The 15,996-nt window shown below is 48.8% G+C and overlaps 1 protein-coding gene across 2 annotated transcripts in view; it reads left to right on the forward strand.

The window, feature by feature from the left end:
* Nucleotides 1-15,996, forward strand: part of WDR25 (WD repeat domain 25) — a 137,793-nt gene that overhangs the window by 5,025 nt on the left and 116,772 nt on the right. The window contains exons 1-2 of one of the 2 annotated variants that reach the window (XM_029064229.2): nt 3,826-3,930; nt 6,591-7,426. In XM_029064229.2, the coding sequence (XP_028920062.1) occupies nt 6,623-7,426 (804 nt within the window). In that variant the 5' untranslated portion in view covers nt 3,826-3,930; nt 6,591-6,622. Of the gene's footprint in view, nt 1-3,825; nt 3,931-6,590; nt 7,427-15,996 lie in introns of those variants that run through there. The other variant, XM_029064230.2, reaches the window with a different exon arrangement.

A 15,996-nucleotide genomic window follows, 5' to 3' on the forward strand; every position in this document is an offset into this window, starting at 1 on the left:
AAAGTCACACAGCTGACAGGTGGCGGAGCCCGGATTAGAACCTATGACCTCTGACTCCTAAACCCGCGCTCTTTCCATTGAGCCACGCTGCTTCTCTAATTTGTTATGCGCTTTCTATATGCCAGGCACCATACTAAGTGTTGGGGTGGATACCAGCAAATCGTGTTGGACACGGTCCCCGTCCCACATGGGGCTCACGGTCTCAATCCCTATTTTACAGATGAGGGAACTGAGGCACAGAGAAGCAAAGCGACTTGCCCAACGTCACACAACGGACAAGCGGCGGAGCCGGGATTAGGACCCATGTCCTTCCGACTCCCCGGCCCGTGCCGTATCCGCTACGCCGTGCTGCTCGGTCATCTGAGAGCGTCGCTGCTTTTGTCAGGTTTATGAACACTTGGGTGGATTATTCGGATGACGTCCTACAGATCTCCCAATTGCTTAGTTCGGTGCTCTGCACACAGTGAGCATTCAATAAATATAATTGATCGATCTCGTGGGTAGCCCGTGTGTTTGTATCGCATCCGCGGGGCTGGAAGCTCTGGCTTGCGGAGCCCTCCTGTGGTCTGAAGCCACATTGCTCTTCGGTCAGTGCACGATTCACGAGTCGGTTAAGTCCGGCTCGCGGTCTGCTGAAAGAAACGCCGCTCTGGGGAGCGGGGGGACTGGTTTCTGTATTCGGCCAGTGAGGAGGTGAAGACCACCCGTGACCTCTGCAGTATGCGTGGCTCAGTGGAAAGAGCCCGGGCTTGGGAGTCGGAGGTCATGGGTTCTAATTCTGGCTCCGCCGCTTTTCAGCTGGGTGACTATAGGCAAGTCACTTCACTTCTCTGTGCCTCAGTTACCTCATCTGGAAAATGGGGATGAGGACTGTGAGCCCCACCTGATGACCCTGGATCTCCCCCAGCGCTTAGAACAGTGCTCTGCACATAGTAAGCGCTTAACAAATACCAACATTATTATTATTATTATTATTATGCTGCATCACCCTCCCTTCGAGGTTCTCACCGTACCTTTCATTCATTCATTCAATAGTATTTATTGAGTGCTTACTATGTGCAGAGCACTGTACTAAGCGCTTGGGATGAACAAGTCGGCAACAGATAGAGGCAGTCCCTGCCGTTTGACGGGCTTACAGTGTAATCGGGGGAGAAGGACAGACAAGAACAATGGCAATAAATAGAGTCGAGGGGAAGAACATCTCGTAAAAACAATGGCAACTAAATAGAATCAAGGCGATGTACAATTCATTAACAAAATAAATAGGGTAATGAAAATATCTACAGTTGAGCGGACGAGTACAGTGCTGTGGGGATGGGAAGGGAGAGGTGGAGGAGCAGAGGGACCTCCGTCTCGTCTGTCTGACCCCTCCTGCCTGTGGCCTGGAACGCCTTATGTCTGACAGACAATGACTCTCCCCAACTTCAAAGCCTTATTGAAAGTCCATCTCCCCCAAGAGGCCTTCCCTGATTAAACCCTCTTTTCCTTTTCTCCCACTCCCTTCTGCATTGCCCTGATTTGCTCCCTTTGTTCATCTCCCCCTCCCAGCCCCATAACACTTATGTATATATCCATCATTTATATTAATGTCTGTCTCCCCCTCTAGACTGTTAGCTCATTGTGGGCAGGGAATGTGTCTGTGATTAGTACCGTGCTCCGCACACAGAAAGCGCTCAATAAATACGATCGACTGACTCCCTGCTCTCCCTCCGGGCCGCTACGGGAGTGTGACCGAGAGAGGGAGGACACGGTGAGAGTGGCGCTGTGCGAAACACTGGCCGTTCCACCGTGTGGCTTCTCGGTCCCGAAGCGTCAGGACTTAAATTCCCATGGCGTTCCTCGTTCATCACAGCCTGGCCAGGGTCTTGCCAGGGGTAGAGAACAGTAAGATTGCGCAGAAGTTTCTGCAGGCAGTTTGTGGCATGGGGTAGTGGGTAGAGCACGGGCCTGGGAATCGGAAGGTCAAAGGTTTTAATCCCAGCTGTGCCACTTGTTTGCTGGGTGACCTGGGGCAAGACATTTCTCTGTGCCTTAGTTACCTCATCTTTAAAATGGGGATTGAGAATGTGAGCCCCACATGGGACAGGGACTGTGTCCAGCAACATGACTTAGCGGAAGGAGCACGGGCTTGGGAGTCAAGGGACGTGAGTTCTAATAATAATGTTGGTATTTGTTAAGCGCTTACTATGTGCTGAGCACTGTTCTAAGCGCTGGGGTAGACATAGGGGAATCGGGTTGTCCCACGGGGGGCTCACAGTCTTAATCCCCATTTTACAGTTGAGGGAACTGAGGCACAGAGAAGTTAAGTGACTTGCCCACAGTCACACAGCCGACAAGTGGCAGAGCTGGGATTCGAACTCATGAGCCCTGACTCCAAAGCCCGTGCTCTTTCCACTGAGCCACGCTGCTTCTCCGAGTTCTAATCCCAGCTCTGCCACTTGTCAGCTGTGTGACTCTGGACAAGTCGCTTCCCTTCTCTGTGCCTCAGTTACCTCATCTGTAAAATGAGGATTAAGACTGTGAGCCCCACGTGGGACAACCTGATGACCTTGTATCTACGCTAGTGCTTAGAACAGTGCTTGGCACATAGTAAATGCTTAACAAATGCCATTATTATTATTATTTCTCTGAGCTTTAGTCTACCCTAGTGCTTAGAACAGTGCCTGGCACATAGTAAACACTTAACAAATGGCATCATTATTATTATTATTTCTCTGAGCCTTAGTCACCTCATCTTTAAAATGGGGATTGAGACTGTGAGCCCCACATGGGACAGGGACTGTCCAGCTGCGTGACTTAGCGGAAAGAGCATGGGCTTGGGAGCCGGGGGATATGGGTTCTAATCCCAGCTCTGCCATTTGTCAGCTGTGTGACTCTGGGCAAGTCGCTTCACTTCTCTGTGCCTCAGTTACCTCATCTGTAAAATGAGGATTAAGACTGGGAGCCCCACATAGGGCAACCTGATGACCTTGTATCTACCCTAGCGCTTAGAACAGTACTTGGCACATAGTAAATGCTTAACAAATGACATCATTATTATTGTTTCTCTAAGCCTTAGTCACCTCATCTTTAAAATGGGGATTGAGACTGTGAGCCCCACATGGGACAGGGACTGTGTCCAGCTGCGTGACTTAGTGGAAAGGCTTGGGAGCCGGGGGATGTGGGTTCTAATCCCAGCTCTGCCATTTGTCAGCTGTGTGACTCTGGACAAGTCGCTTCCCTTCTCTGTGCCTCAGTTACCTCATCTGTAAAATGAGGATTAAGACTGTGAGCCCCACATGGGGCAACCTGATGACCTTGTATCTACCCCAATTCTTAGAACAATGCTTGGCACATAGTAAGCGCTTAACATATACCATAATAATAATTTGCTTGTATCCACCCCAGTGCTTAGTACAGTGCCCGGCACATAGTAAGTGCTCAACAAATATAAGTGCCCAACAAATACCACAATTATTATTATTATTATTCTCATAATTTCTCTTGAAGATGGGACTAAACAGTGGCATTTTAGACATTCTGAGGCATTTCCTCCGTGTTTCACCTGTTGAGGAAGAGCCACTACAGGGGTCTGTCGTGGACCAAACTTGAAGGGGAAGAGCGAGTTCATTTTGGGTTCCGAGTCAAAAATAAAAGAATGTACCAGAGACCCCACGTGGCACAATGGATAGGCGATTATTAGTTACAGCTGACAGTCAGTGTAGTTAGACAATCAGACAGGTGCTTCAATTGAGTTACCTAAAGCTAGTACTTAGATTGGCTGGTTTCCTAGCTCTTTCTCTGGCACCTGGGGCAAGCTGATTACACAGACCTTTTCAGTTCCCTGTTCTAATTCAGGCCGGTCACAGTGCGAGTCTCAGATCACATCGTGGAACTTGAGCGACATGGATTCGTAGGCTCTGACAGAGATCGAGGAAACAGCGTGTCCTAGTGAGTAGAGCACGGGCCTGGAAGTCACAAGGACCTGGTAATCACTTGTCTGCTGCGTGACTTTGGGCAAATCCTTCACTTTGTTCCTCAGTTAGCTCGTCTCTAAAGTGGGGATAAAGACGTGAGCTTCATCAGGGACATAGAGCAGGTCTAACCTGACTAACTCGTGTCTATCCCAGTGCTTAGTACAGTACCTTGCCCCTAGTAAGCACTTAGCAAATACCATGAAAAAGGAACTAAAAGAAAGGAGGGGGGGTCTCATCGATAAGTGAATTGTACAGTCGTCTATCTCCTCGATCAGCTTGTCGGCCAAGGGTGGGCTACTGTCTTCCACTCGGTGGTGGAGGTGTAGGCTCAGTGTCGTAAGGTCTTTTGATGGGCTATTCCTTGGGAGGAGGGGCTCCCCACTCAGTAAAAGGCTTCAAATTTAACCGCCCTTCCCTCTGACAAAGCCTCGGGATCCTGCGGGAATGCGTGAGCCGAGAGGAGCACCCTTTTAAACAGAGAGTAGTTGGACTGGGCGTCCTGCTGTACCTTGGGTGGGGATGTCATGCGAGGAGGCTCATCTCTGCCACAATCTCCACTGGGCTTAACAGTCGTCCACTGCGGCTTGCAGCAAGAAGGGTTGTCGGGGGGGTGGACCGGTGCCAGGAACTGAAACGCTCCCACTTCCTCTTTCAAAGAGCTAAAGTTTTCCTCCTCCTGCCTTCCCCAGGGCCACTCAGCAAATAAAGGGCGAGCCAGGGTGCATCCCATTATGTCTCTGCGGGCCTTCAATTCCTTTTTGTCCTGAGGGTCCAGGAGATCAAGGAGATGCTTAAGGCTATCCACCGGGTCAGTCTCCTAGCCACAGCACGCCTAGAAAGATGACCTCCTGCCCAGTCCATGTAGATTAGCGGCTGTAGTTCAAGGCCAGTGCCCTCCAAGTGGGTCACATGTCTCCCCGTGATTACTTGGTAATTTCTTGCGTTTGTTTTACTTTTTAAACTTTTCCTTTTTATACATGCCATACATTTAATTCGTGGTCTCAGCAATTAAAGCTCTCTCGTGTGCAGAGGCGCTATGGGTCAGAGACGACTCTATGGCATAAGACAAGACAAGCCCCCCTTATCACAGGCTTTTAAATTTCCTCAGCCTAATCCTATTCCAGTTAACCCGTAAAAACTGTTTTCAGAGCTGGGTTTTAGAGGGGTCAAAATAAATTAACGAGCACACGTATATGCGAGAGTGCTAAAGAGGGTGTAAACAAGGTAGTATTCAGTAGTATTTTTCAAAACTATTTATTGAGCGCTTACTATGTGCAGAGCACTGTACTAAGCGCTTGAGTGGTATAACTTCCTCCATCTTGCCTCATCTGGGCAGATAGACCTCACACTGGGCAAGGGGTTTGGCTTTACCGAGGAGACCGCTGAGAGGGTGGACACAACTGATCCCGTGACAGGTGGGGGCAAGTGCCTGGAATCTCCCAGGTGGAGGGAGCCAGCATGGAAGCACCACGGGAGTTCCAGAGCTGCCCTAGGATAGCCCTGGGCCATTCCCTGGCAAGCTGTGGTGAATGGTTGGAGGCCAGTTTGTCATTGGGGTAGCATTCTGGGTCCTGTATCCTGGACCCTGGGTCCCTAGGGGGAGGGCCAGTTGGTCACTGGGGCGTCGTGACTCTCCTAGATGGAGAACAGTTTGTGGGGGGCGGTGGTGGTTGAGGACTCAGGGATGGGCTCTTGGTTTCCATTTTGAGGTTCTCTTTTGGGGAAGAAGAGGGGTAATGGTATTCACTGAGTGCTCACAGGGTGCAAAGGCCCGTAAGTGTAGGAGAGCCCTACAGAGCCACAAGACACATGTCCTGCCCATGACGAGCTTGTGCTCTAAATAAGGGATGAAGTGAGCTTTATATCTGGGGACAGATTGAGCACAGGCTAGTTAGATTGGTTTGTTCGAGTGTGGTGCTAACAGTGCCGAGATTATGGGTTCTAACCCCAAAGGGGACACTTCTTTTCCCTCTAGATTGCAGGCTCGTTGTGGGCAGGGAACGTGTCTCCCAACTCTGTTGGACTGTACTCTCCCAAGAGCTTAGTATAGTGCTCTGCACACGGCTTGTACTCAGTTAATATGATGGGTATTCGGAGACAAATTGGGAGCCACTCGGAGGAAGCGTTCTCTGTTGGAGACCGTGATGGATTGTGGAAGTTCTCTCCCCCTAAGCCCCTCACCTCCACTGTATCAAGGCTAAATGAATCCCCCCCAAGGACAGGGCTCTGCACCCAGTAAACAGCTTGGCGTAGTGGAAAGACCACGGGTTTGGGAGTCAGAGGATGTGGGTTCTAATCCCGGCTCCCCCACTTATCTGCTGTGTGACCTCAGGCAAACCACTTAACTTCTCTGTGCCTGTTACCTCATCTGTAAAATGGGGATTAAGACTGTGAGCCCCATGTAGGGCAGGGACTGTGTCCTACCTGATTAGCATGTATCTCCCCCAGCATGTAGAACACTGCTTGACACATAGTAAGTACTTAGCAAGTACCATAATTATTAGCCAGTGCTTAGAACAGTGCCTGACACGGAGTAAGCGTTTAACAAATGCCATCATCGTTATTAACCGCGGTGAGTCGGGCATTCAGCCTACTGCCTTGTAGGACCTGACATGAGGCCACTTTTAATTTCAGGGAATGAAAGCATCCCACCTGAGAGTTCTGCGATGTCGTCGTTGGTTGGCTACGACGACTCAGATTCCGAGGAGGAAGCTGAAACAGCGAGGATTTCCGACCGGGCAGCCTATGCCCCAAACCAGGGAAGCCTCGGTCTCCCCTCTGTCCCTGGCCGATCAACTGTGAGTCTGCGGGACCAAACCTGGCCCGGCAGGGGCGTTAATCACGCTGGTTCAAGCGCCGACTCCGGGGTGGAGGGCAAAGCGAGGCCACGGTCGGGGAGAAGTGGCTGGCAGCCCGGCCTGCCACGGCCCCGGGAATCAATGGAGGCTGTGCCCTGCCCTCCTCAGCTGTCCGAGACCTTCTTGTGGCCTAGCCCCGCCTGGGGGCAGGCCCACATTGGCGGAAGGGGGCACTGCGACGGCTGGGGTCTTCCAGCCCCTAGCCCCGCCACCGCTTTCCCCAAGCCCCCCCCGGCAGCCGCAAACGGCAGCCCCTTTCAAAAGAGAACCCGGGAAGACCCCGCTTTGGTTCCGGAAGGCCTTAAGCCGTATATTCCCAAGAGACTAAGGCAAGGGTGCCCTCCCAAAGCCGAGAGTCATGTGGGGAGAGAATCTGAGGGACCAGAGCAAGCCCTCGCTGGGCCGGGCGCCGGGGAAGACCCTCGAGAATTCACCAGGGTGTCGGAGTTTATCCGGCCTTATTTAGAGGCCAAGTCCAGACACACAGAGATCCCAAAGCGGCGGCTGTTTTTGATGTCAGAGCATCGAAGTCCGGTCAACGGCATCCAGTGGTGTCCGGTTCTGCAGCGCAGTCACCTCCTTCTCTCGGTTTCCATGGATTCGACTTTCAAGGTAAGGGTGGCCCCGGGCGGAGAGCTGCTGGGCCACGTTTCCCAGGCCAGGAATTGGCCTCGGGAAGACCCCCACCCCGGCCCCAGCTCCCGCACCCTTTCGCCCCCTGCCTCCTGCCCTCTTTCCCAAAGCCATTGGCAATTTCAGAAGCTCTGCTAGGAATTTGATTTTCTGTCATCAGCCCTTTGTAAAAGTCAGAAGCTTGGTTCAAATCATGTAAAAAAAGCCTCATCTAGGTGATTGAAAGTCCTGTTTTGAAGTCCAGGATTATGGGAAGACTTCCAAGGCTTACAGGGCATAATAAATACAGAGGTGGAAGCCAGTAGTATAGTCCCATAGAAACAGATCCCCTTGAATGCACAACTGCTCTTCTTAGAAACGAGCTCCGGCAGAGGGTGGCGAACGCCATTTTTAGGATGACCTCTTGGGACTAGAGAAGCAGCACAGCTTAGTGGAGAGAGCACGGGCCTGAGAGTCAGAAGGACCGGGGTTCCAATCCCGGCCCAGCAGCGACGTTGGCGGGACCATCGCCAGCCATACCAGAGGGTGGCCGGGAGGGCAGCCAATAAAACAGTGGTATTTATTTAGGATTTACTGCGTGCAGGGCATTGTAGTAAGCCCTCAGAAGAGCACAATATAGCAGAATTGGTAGACACATTCCCTGCCCACGACGAACCCATGACTCCTTATTCTCCTCAATCAATCCGTGGTAATTATTGAGCTCTTACTGTTTTAGACTGCGAGCCTCGTAGGGTGGCTACTGTGTCCGAACTGGCTATGCTATATCTTCCCCAGCCTTTGTATAACGCTTGGCATAGAGGAAGCGCTTAACAGCTGCTACCATTAGTATTATCCTACAAATGTCCCGGTGCCCCTGTTGGAGGCCAGCCCCTGAGCCAGATGGATTATAAGACTGAGCCAGTAATGGCATGACCGATGGTCATTTTTAGTTCACTTGGTCAGTCAGTCGTATTTATTCAGCACTTACTGTGTGCAGAGCACTGTACTTTCCCTCTTTCCCTCTGCTCCTCCTCCCTTCCCCTTCCCCCCCCGCCGCCCTCTGCTCTTCCCCCATCCCCTCCCCTTAGCATTGCACATATTTGTATATGTTATTTATTACCGTATTTATTTTGTTAAAGAGGGGTATATCTCCATGATGTGCAGTGGAAAGAGCACGGGCTTTGGAGTCAGGGCTCATGAGTTCGAATCCCAGCTCTGCCACTTGTGACTGTGGGCAAGTCACTTAACTTCTCTGTGCCTCAGTTCCCTCATCTGTAAAATGGGGATTAAGACTGTGAGCCCCACGTGAGACAACCTGATTCCCTTGTGTCGAACCCAGCGCTTAGAACAGTGCTCGGCACAAAGTAAGCGCTTAACAAATACCAACATTATTTATCTTGATGATGTTTTGTTTTGTTCTGCTTTGCTTCACTGTCTGTCTCCCCTGTTCAGACTGTCAACCCATTATTGGGCAGGGATCGTCTCTATCTGTTGCCGAATTGTACATTCCAAGCGCTCTGCGCATAGTAAGCGCTCAACAAATATTACTGAATGAATGAATGTACTAAATATTTGGGAGGGTACAGTATAACAGACACATTCCCTGCCTACGACGAGCTGTTCGATTGCCTAGTGAGGTGGTGAGATGATTGCCGCATGGTTCAGTTTTGGGGGTTTTTTTATGGAATTTGTTAAGCATTTTCTATGTGTCAAGCACTGTTCTAAGCGCTGGGGTAGATACAAGCTAATTAAGCCGGTTACAGTCCCTGTCCCCACATGAGGCTCACAGCCTAAGTAGGAGGGAGAACAGGTATTGAGTCCCCTGTGTGCTGTTGAGAAACTGAGTCACAGAGAAGTTAAGTGACCTGCCCAAGCTTAAGCACAGCAGGCAAAAGGCGGAGCTAGGTTTAGAACCCAGGTCTCCTAGCTCCAAGGTCCATGCTTTATCTATTAGGCTGCACCACTTCCTGAAGTTAGAAATGAGAAAATCGGTTTCACTCCGCCTAGCTGGGGGAACAAGCACAGTAGAAAATAGAGTGAATGGACAGGTTTTCTTAGAGAGCATAGCCATCAATTTACTTTGGCCAAGCATGTTTCTTTCTCATTTAAAGGAAAGTTTTCGACTTGCCCAAACTGAAAGGTCGAAATAGATTTTTAATAGTGTGGAAAGCTTAACGTAGAGCCTGTTGCCAAAGCCAGAGCAGAGAGATGGGACATGCAAGCTAAGAAAAACGGCCTCCAATTCCAGAAACCTTCTGAAATATTTGTATGATTGGTTTTAGCAGGTCGTGTGGTTCAAAACTGTGGGCCTGTGGCTTTTCCTCCCCTGTCGTTTTTGGATATATATTTAACTGGTGAGAAGCCAGACCTTAGAGTATTATGCTGTAATTCCAGACTCCTCAGGATGTTTTTTGGTTTTCTCAAAAGGCTTCTTTCTTTTAAAGAATGTTTTAGCTCTGGAGCGAGATTCCTCTTGGTCGAATGGGCAGTTTCGTTGTTCCTTCAGAGCAGGCAGGAAATTGTCCCTCCCAAGTAAATGTCTGAGAGAAAGCTTCCAGAGTTGCATGGCCAGAGAACTTTGCGCTCTGGATTTGTAGTAGTCAATAAATAATGTTTGGATTTTGTGCAAGGTTTTCTTAAGGCAGAATGCTTCTCTTCCTACTAAGGAGAATCAATTGTCAATTAGGGGTATTTACTGAGCCTCCACTGGCTCCAGAGCACTGTGCTAAGTACTTGAGAGAATACACAACAGTAGCAAAGCCCACCGTTCCGTACTTAAGGAGCTTACAGTCAGTCGGGGAGACAGTAAACGATTCTTCACAAGTAGTGGAAGCAGGGTGGAGAAGGAGGATCTAGATGGTGTTAGGATGGAATAGTTGAGAAAACAGACTGCTTAATTGGACAGACACATATGCAGAAGTGCTGAGAGTTGGGGTAAATGCAGAAGTGTTAATTGGTGATTGCTGCATTATTTTAAATTCAGGGGCATGAATCTTGTCTCATCAGGGAGTGATTTCCATCCAGTGGGTGGGATTGGGTGTGCGTGGCTGTCGGTGGGTAGGTATAGGTAGGTAGGGATTGTAAGGTGGAAATTGCCTTGCCGATCTCTTTGGGAAAGCAGCCTTGGTTTGGTAACCTTATGGGTCCTGGAAGGGTTAGGGCCCATGGGCCGAGCCCAGCTTCGGATGTGGCCAGTTGAGCCGGTGGCCCCGAGCCCTACGCACTAGCCCTTCCTTCCCCCATATCCTCCCTGTGGGAATGGTCGGGCGTCTGCCTGTGGGATCCAGATTGGCCTTTTGAGACCAATGGTGGTTATTTTCATCATCATCATTATTATCATCATTGCCATCATCAGTATTATTATATTTGGTAAGCACCTATGTCAATCTATCCTTTATTGAACACTATGTGCAGCACTTGGGAGAATACAATGGAACAGAATTAGACACATTCCCTGCTCATAACAAACTGTACTAAACCCTGGGGGTAGATACTACAGTCTAAATAGGAGGGGTGTCTGGTTTATTTGGGGGGGGGCAGCCATTTTAGGAATGGCTCTGCCCCATCCCTCATCCCCCATCCATTTGGAAGCTGGGAGCACCCCCGCACCTGGCCTGGATACTTCCCCGGATCCTGGGCCACCTAGCAGCAGCCTTTAAGCTCTCTGTGGACAGGGAATGTGTCTGTTTATTTTTATATCGTACTCTCCCAAACACTGAGCACAGTGCTCTGCACACAGTAAGTGTTCAGCAAATATGACTGACTGGACAACCTCTCAGTGTGATTTTGGAAACGCCGATTTTGGACTTTGTCTCTCTAAGAGTCTCCTAGTCATTGAAAAGCAGTTCAAGTTTTCCTCCAGAGCCAGAACAACAGGAAGGTATAGGGCAAACCACTCTGCACAGCGTGTCTCTGGAAAATAACCCGGACTCGAGGGTTTGGAAAATTGGAATTTGTAAGTCCAAATTAGTTTGGCCTGTCTGAGTTTTCAACTCAAGTGTTAACGCACCTGGTTCGGGTCTGGTCTGATTCTGAAAAGTAGAAATAATAGTAGTCATCATATTGAAGTGCTTTCTGTGTGCAGAGTACTTGTACTAATCCAACTGCCAAGGAAAATTTTTGTGGCATATCAGCATAATGATAGTAATAATAAAAATGGAATTTAGTAAATGCTCACTATGTGCTAGACACTGTAATAATAATAGAAATGGTAGTATTTGTTAAGAGCTTACTATATGCCAGGGACTGTACTAAGTGCTGGGGTGGATACAAGCAAATCGGGTTGGACACAGTCCATTGGCCCACGTGGAGCTCACAGTCTCAACCCCCATTTTACAGATGAGGGAACTGAGGCACAGAGAAGTGACATGGCTTGCCCAAGGTCACAGAGCTGACAAGTGGTGGAGCCAGGATTAGTACCTATGACCTTCTGACTTCCAGACTCATGCTCTATCCACATGGCCGGGCTGCTTTTCAATCAGCTCTCGTAGATGCTCAAAACTCACTATTGATTGATTAATAACTTTGTCCAATCTGATTTCTGATCTGATTATAATAATAATAATAATGTTGGTATTTGTTAAGCGCTTACTATGTGCAGAGCACTGTTCTAAGCGCTGAGGTAGACACAGGGGAATTAGGTTGTCCCATGTGCGGCTCACAGTCTTCATCCCCATTTTACAGATGAGGGAACTGAGGCACAGAGAAGTTAAGTGACTTGCCCACAGTCACACAGCTGACAAGTGGCAGAGCTGGGATTCGAACTCATGAGCCCTGACTCCAAAGCCCGTGCTCTTTCCACTGCGCCACGCTGCTTCTCAGCAGGATTATCTTTTGTCTATCCCAGCACTTACCACAGAATATGTGCTTATTAAATATTACCAACATTAATAGCAAAAATATTACTACTAATAATAATGTTGGTATTCGTTAAGCACTTACTATGCACAGAGCACTGTTCTAAGCGCTGGGGTCGATACAGGGTGATCAGGTTGTCTCACGTGAGGCTCACAAGTAATCCCCATTTTACAGATGAGTTAACTGAGCCACAAAGAAGTGAAGTGACTTGCCCACAGTCACACAGCTGACAAGTGGCAGAGCCGGGATTCAAATCCATGACCTCTGACTCCCAAGCCCGGGCCCTTTCCACTGAGCCACGCTGCTACTCATGTTATCCCAAAGTAAGAATGGTAGTATTTAGTATCATCCAACCAATCGTATTTAGTGAGCACTTACTGGGTGCAAAGCACTGTACTAAGCATTTGGGAGAATGCAATATAATAGAGTTGGTGGATATGTTCCCTGCCCACAATGAGCCTACAGTCTAGAGGGGTAGACAGACATCGGTACACTATGGCTATGCTGTGGGGCTGAGGCAGGGGTGAATAAAGGGAACAAATTTAAGTGCAAGGGTGATGCAGAAGGGAGCAGGAGAAGAGGAAAAGAGGACTTAGTTGGGGAAGGCCTCTTGGAGGAGATGTGCTTTTAATAAGGCTTTGAAAGTGGAGGGAGAGTGAAGGGGGAGAGCATTCCAGGCCAGAGGCAGGATGTGGGCAAGAGGTTGGCAGAGAAATAGATAAGATGGAGGTACAGTGAGAAGGTTGGCATTAGAGGAGTGAAGTTTGCGGGCTGGCTTGCAGTAGGAGAGCAGCGATGTGAGGTAGGACAGGGCAAGGTGATCGTGTGCTTTAAAGCCCATGGTGAGGAGTTTCTCTTTGATGCAGAGATGACTGGGCAACACTGGAGGTTCTCGAGAAACGGGGAAACATGAACTGAATGCTTTTGTAGAAAAAATGATCCGGTCAGCAGAGTGAAGTATGGACTGGAGTGGGGAGAGAGAGAGAGGAGGCTGCTGCAATTATCTAGATGGGATATAGGATAGGTGGGATTGGATAAACGTGATATTAGTTTGGATGGAGAGGAAAGGACAGACTTTAGTGATGTATGAAGGTTGAAGGTAATTAAAGACATACTGCGTGCCAGGCACTGTGATTCATTCATTCATCGTATTTATTGAGTGCTTACTGTGTGCAGAGCACTGTACTAAGCACTTGGAAAGTACAATTCGGCAACAGATAGAGACAATCCCTACCCAACAATGGGCTCACAGTAAGCCTTGGGGTAGAAACAAGATCATCTGATTGAACACAGTGGCTTGCAGTCTGAGGGCTATTCATTCTATCATTCAGTCGTATTTATTGAGCTCTTATTGTGTGCAGAGCCATGTACTAAGCGCTAGGGAGAATGCAATATAACAAGCTGACACATTCCCTGCCCACGAGTTTACAATCTGGAGTGGGCAGTACTTGCCTCAGCATACCAAAATGAAGTTTTCAACATGTGCAACGATACTTTCCCCCTCTGATACAGTTGAGAGTCTAAACTGTAAACTCCTTTTGGTCAGGAATCATATCTACCAACTCTATTGCATTGTACTCTCCCAACCCCCAAGTACAGTGTTCTGCACATGGTAGATACTCAGTAAATAATCATTTATTGAGCACTCAATCTGTGCAAATCGCTACTGTTGGTTGGTTTATTGAAAATTAATGAGTGCATCTCTGGGCATGACTGAATAGGCATCCATTTTTTATTTTTGTTATTTTCAGCTGGTGTCTGGTAGGACCTTAGCATGTGCCAGGCACTCTACTAAGCCCTGGGGTAGATACAAGCTAATTAGGGTGGACACAGTCCCTGTCCCACAAGGGGTGCACTGAGACCTGAAGTGACCTGCCCAAGGTGACCCAGCAGACAAGTGGTGGAGCCAGAAACAGAACCCAAGTCCTTCTGACTCCCAGGCCCCTGCTCTAACCACGAGACCATGCTGTTTCATCCACTGAGAAAAGAAGCCGAACTCTCACTCTCCAGCAGGAGTAGCCCATGTTGATCTCAAAGGGATGTTCACTTCTCCAAGGCTTTAAAAGGACTCCGCTTCAGCTGAAATTTTCATACAGTAAAACCACGGGCCTGACTGAATAGCCCGTATAGTCCTCTAGGCTGTGGTGGGCAGGGAATGTGACTGTTCATAGTCGTATTGGACTTTCCCAAGCGCTTAGGACAGGGCTCTGCACACAGTAAGCAGCTTAGTGGAAAGACCACCCGGGGGCATGGGAGTGAGAGGACAAGAGTTCTAATCCTGGCTCCCCCACTTGTCTGCTGTGTGACATCGGGCAAGCCACTTAACTTCTCTGTGCCTGTTACCTCATCTGTAAAATAGAGATTGACTGTGAGCCCCATGTGGGACAAACTGATTACCTTGTATCTACCCTATCTATCCAAACAAACCAAACTTGGAGAAGCAGCATGGCTCAGTGGAAAGAGCCCGGGCTTGGGAGTCAGAGGTCATGGGTTCTAATCCCCGCTCTGCCGCTTGTCAGCTGTGTGATCTCGGGCAAGTCACTTCACTTCTCTATGCCTCCGTTACCTCATCTGTAAAATGGGGATGAAGACTGTGAGCCTTACGTGGGACAACCTGATTACCTTGTATCTACCCCAGCGCTTAGAACAGTGCTCGGGACATAGTAAGCGCTTATCAAATACCACCGTTTATTATCATCATTACCTGGCTGGCCGCACAAGTCGGATGGAAGTTTTTCTGGGAGCCCCACGTGGGACAACCTGATGACCTTGTATTTCTCCCCCCCCCCCCCAGCGCTTAGAACAGTGCTTGGCACATACTCAGCGCTTAACAAATACCATCATTATTATTATTATTATAATGAAGCGCTCAGTAAATAGGAGTGAATGAATATACCCTGTGATGAAAACCCAGCCCCATGGACGCGAGCGTTCGTTTTTCCAGCCACCAGAGGGCAGAATCACATTAAAAATGAGCCTCAGCCCTGCGTGGAGGCCCGGCCTGCGGTTGCTTTAGAAGTTAAAATAATAATAATAATAATAATGGTATTTGTTAAGCGCTTACTATGTGCTGAGCACCGTTCTGAGCGCTGGGATAGATGCAAGGCTATCAGATTGCCCCACGTGGGGCTCACAGCCTTAATCCCCATTTTACAGATGAGGTAACTGAGGCACGGAGAAGTGTCAGCCTAAATAAACACTGGCCGCTCTTAGCATCCCATATATCTAAAAATGTATCTCTAGGTATGAGCAGGACAGGATTGATTTTTTTGTTAATGAGATGTACATCACCTTCTATTTATTTGCTATTGTTTTAATGAGATGTTCTTCCCCTTGATTCTATTTTTTGCCATTGTTCTTGTTTGTCTGTCTCCCCCGATTAGACTGTAAACCCGTTGAAGCGCAGGGACTGTCTCTATCTGTTACTGATTTGTACATTCCAAGCGTTTAGTACAGTGCTCTGCACATAGTAAGCATTCAATAAATACTATTGAATGAAGTGCCTTGCCCAAAGTCACACAGCCGGCAAGTGGTGGAGCCGGGATTAGAACCCACGACCTCTGACTCCCAAGCCCGTGATCTTTCCGCTAAGCCACGCTAAAATTGCGGTCCCCGGGAACCCCCGTCACTCACACTAACTTGAAATAAGCTCTTCTTCATGACAGTTTCTTCACGTACATATCTGTAATGTATTTCTATGAATGTCTCTCTCC

Source organism: Ornithorhynchus anatinus, chromosome 1, assembly GCF_004115215.2.
Source record: "Ornithorhynchus anatinus isolate Pmale09 chromosome 1, mOrnAna1.pri.v4, whole genome shotgun sequence".
NCBI lineage: Eukaryota > Metazoa > Chordata > Mammalia > Monotremata > Ornithorhynchidae > Ornithorhynchus > Ornithorhynchus anatinus.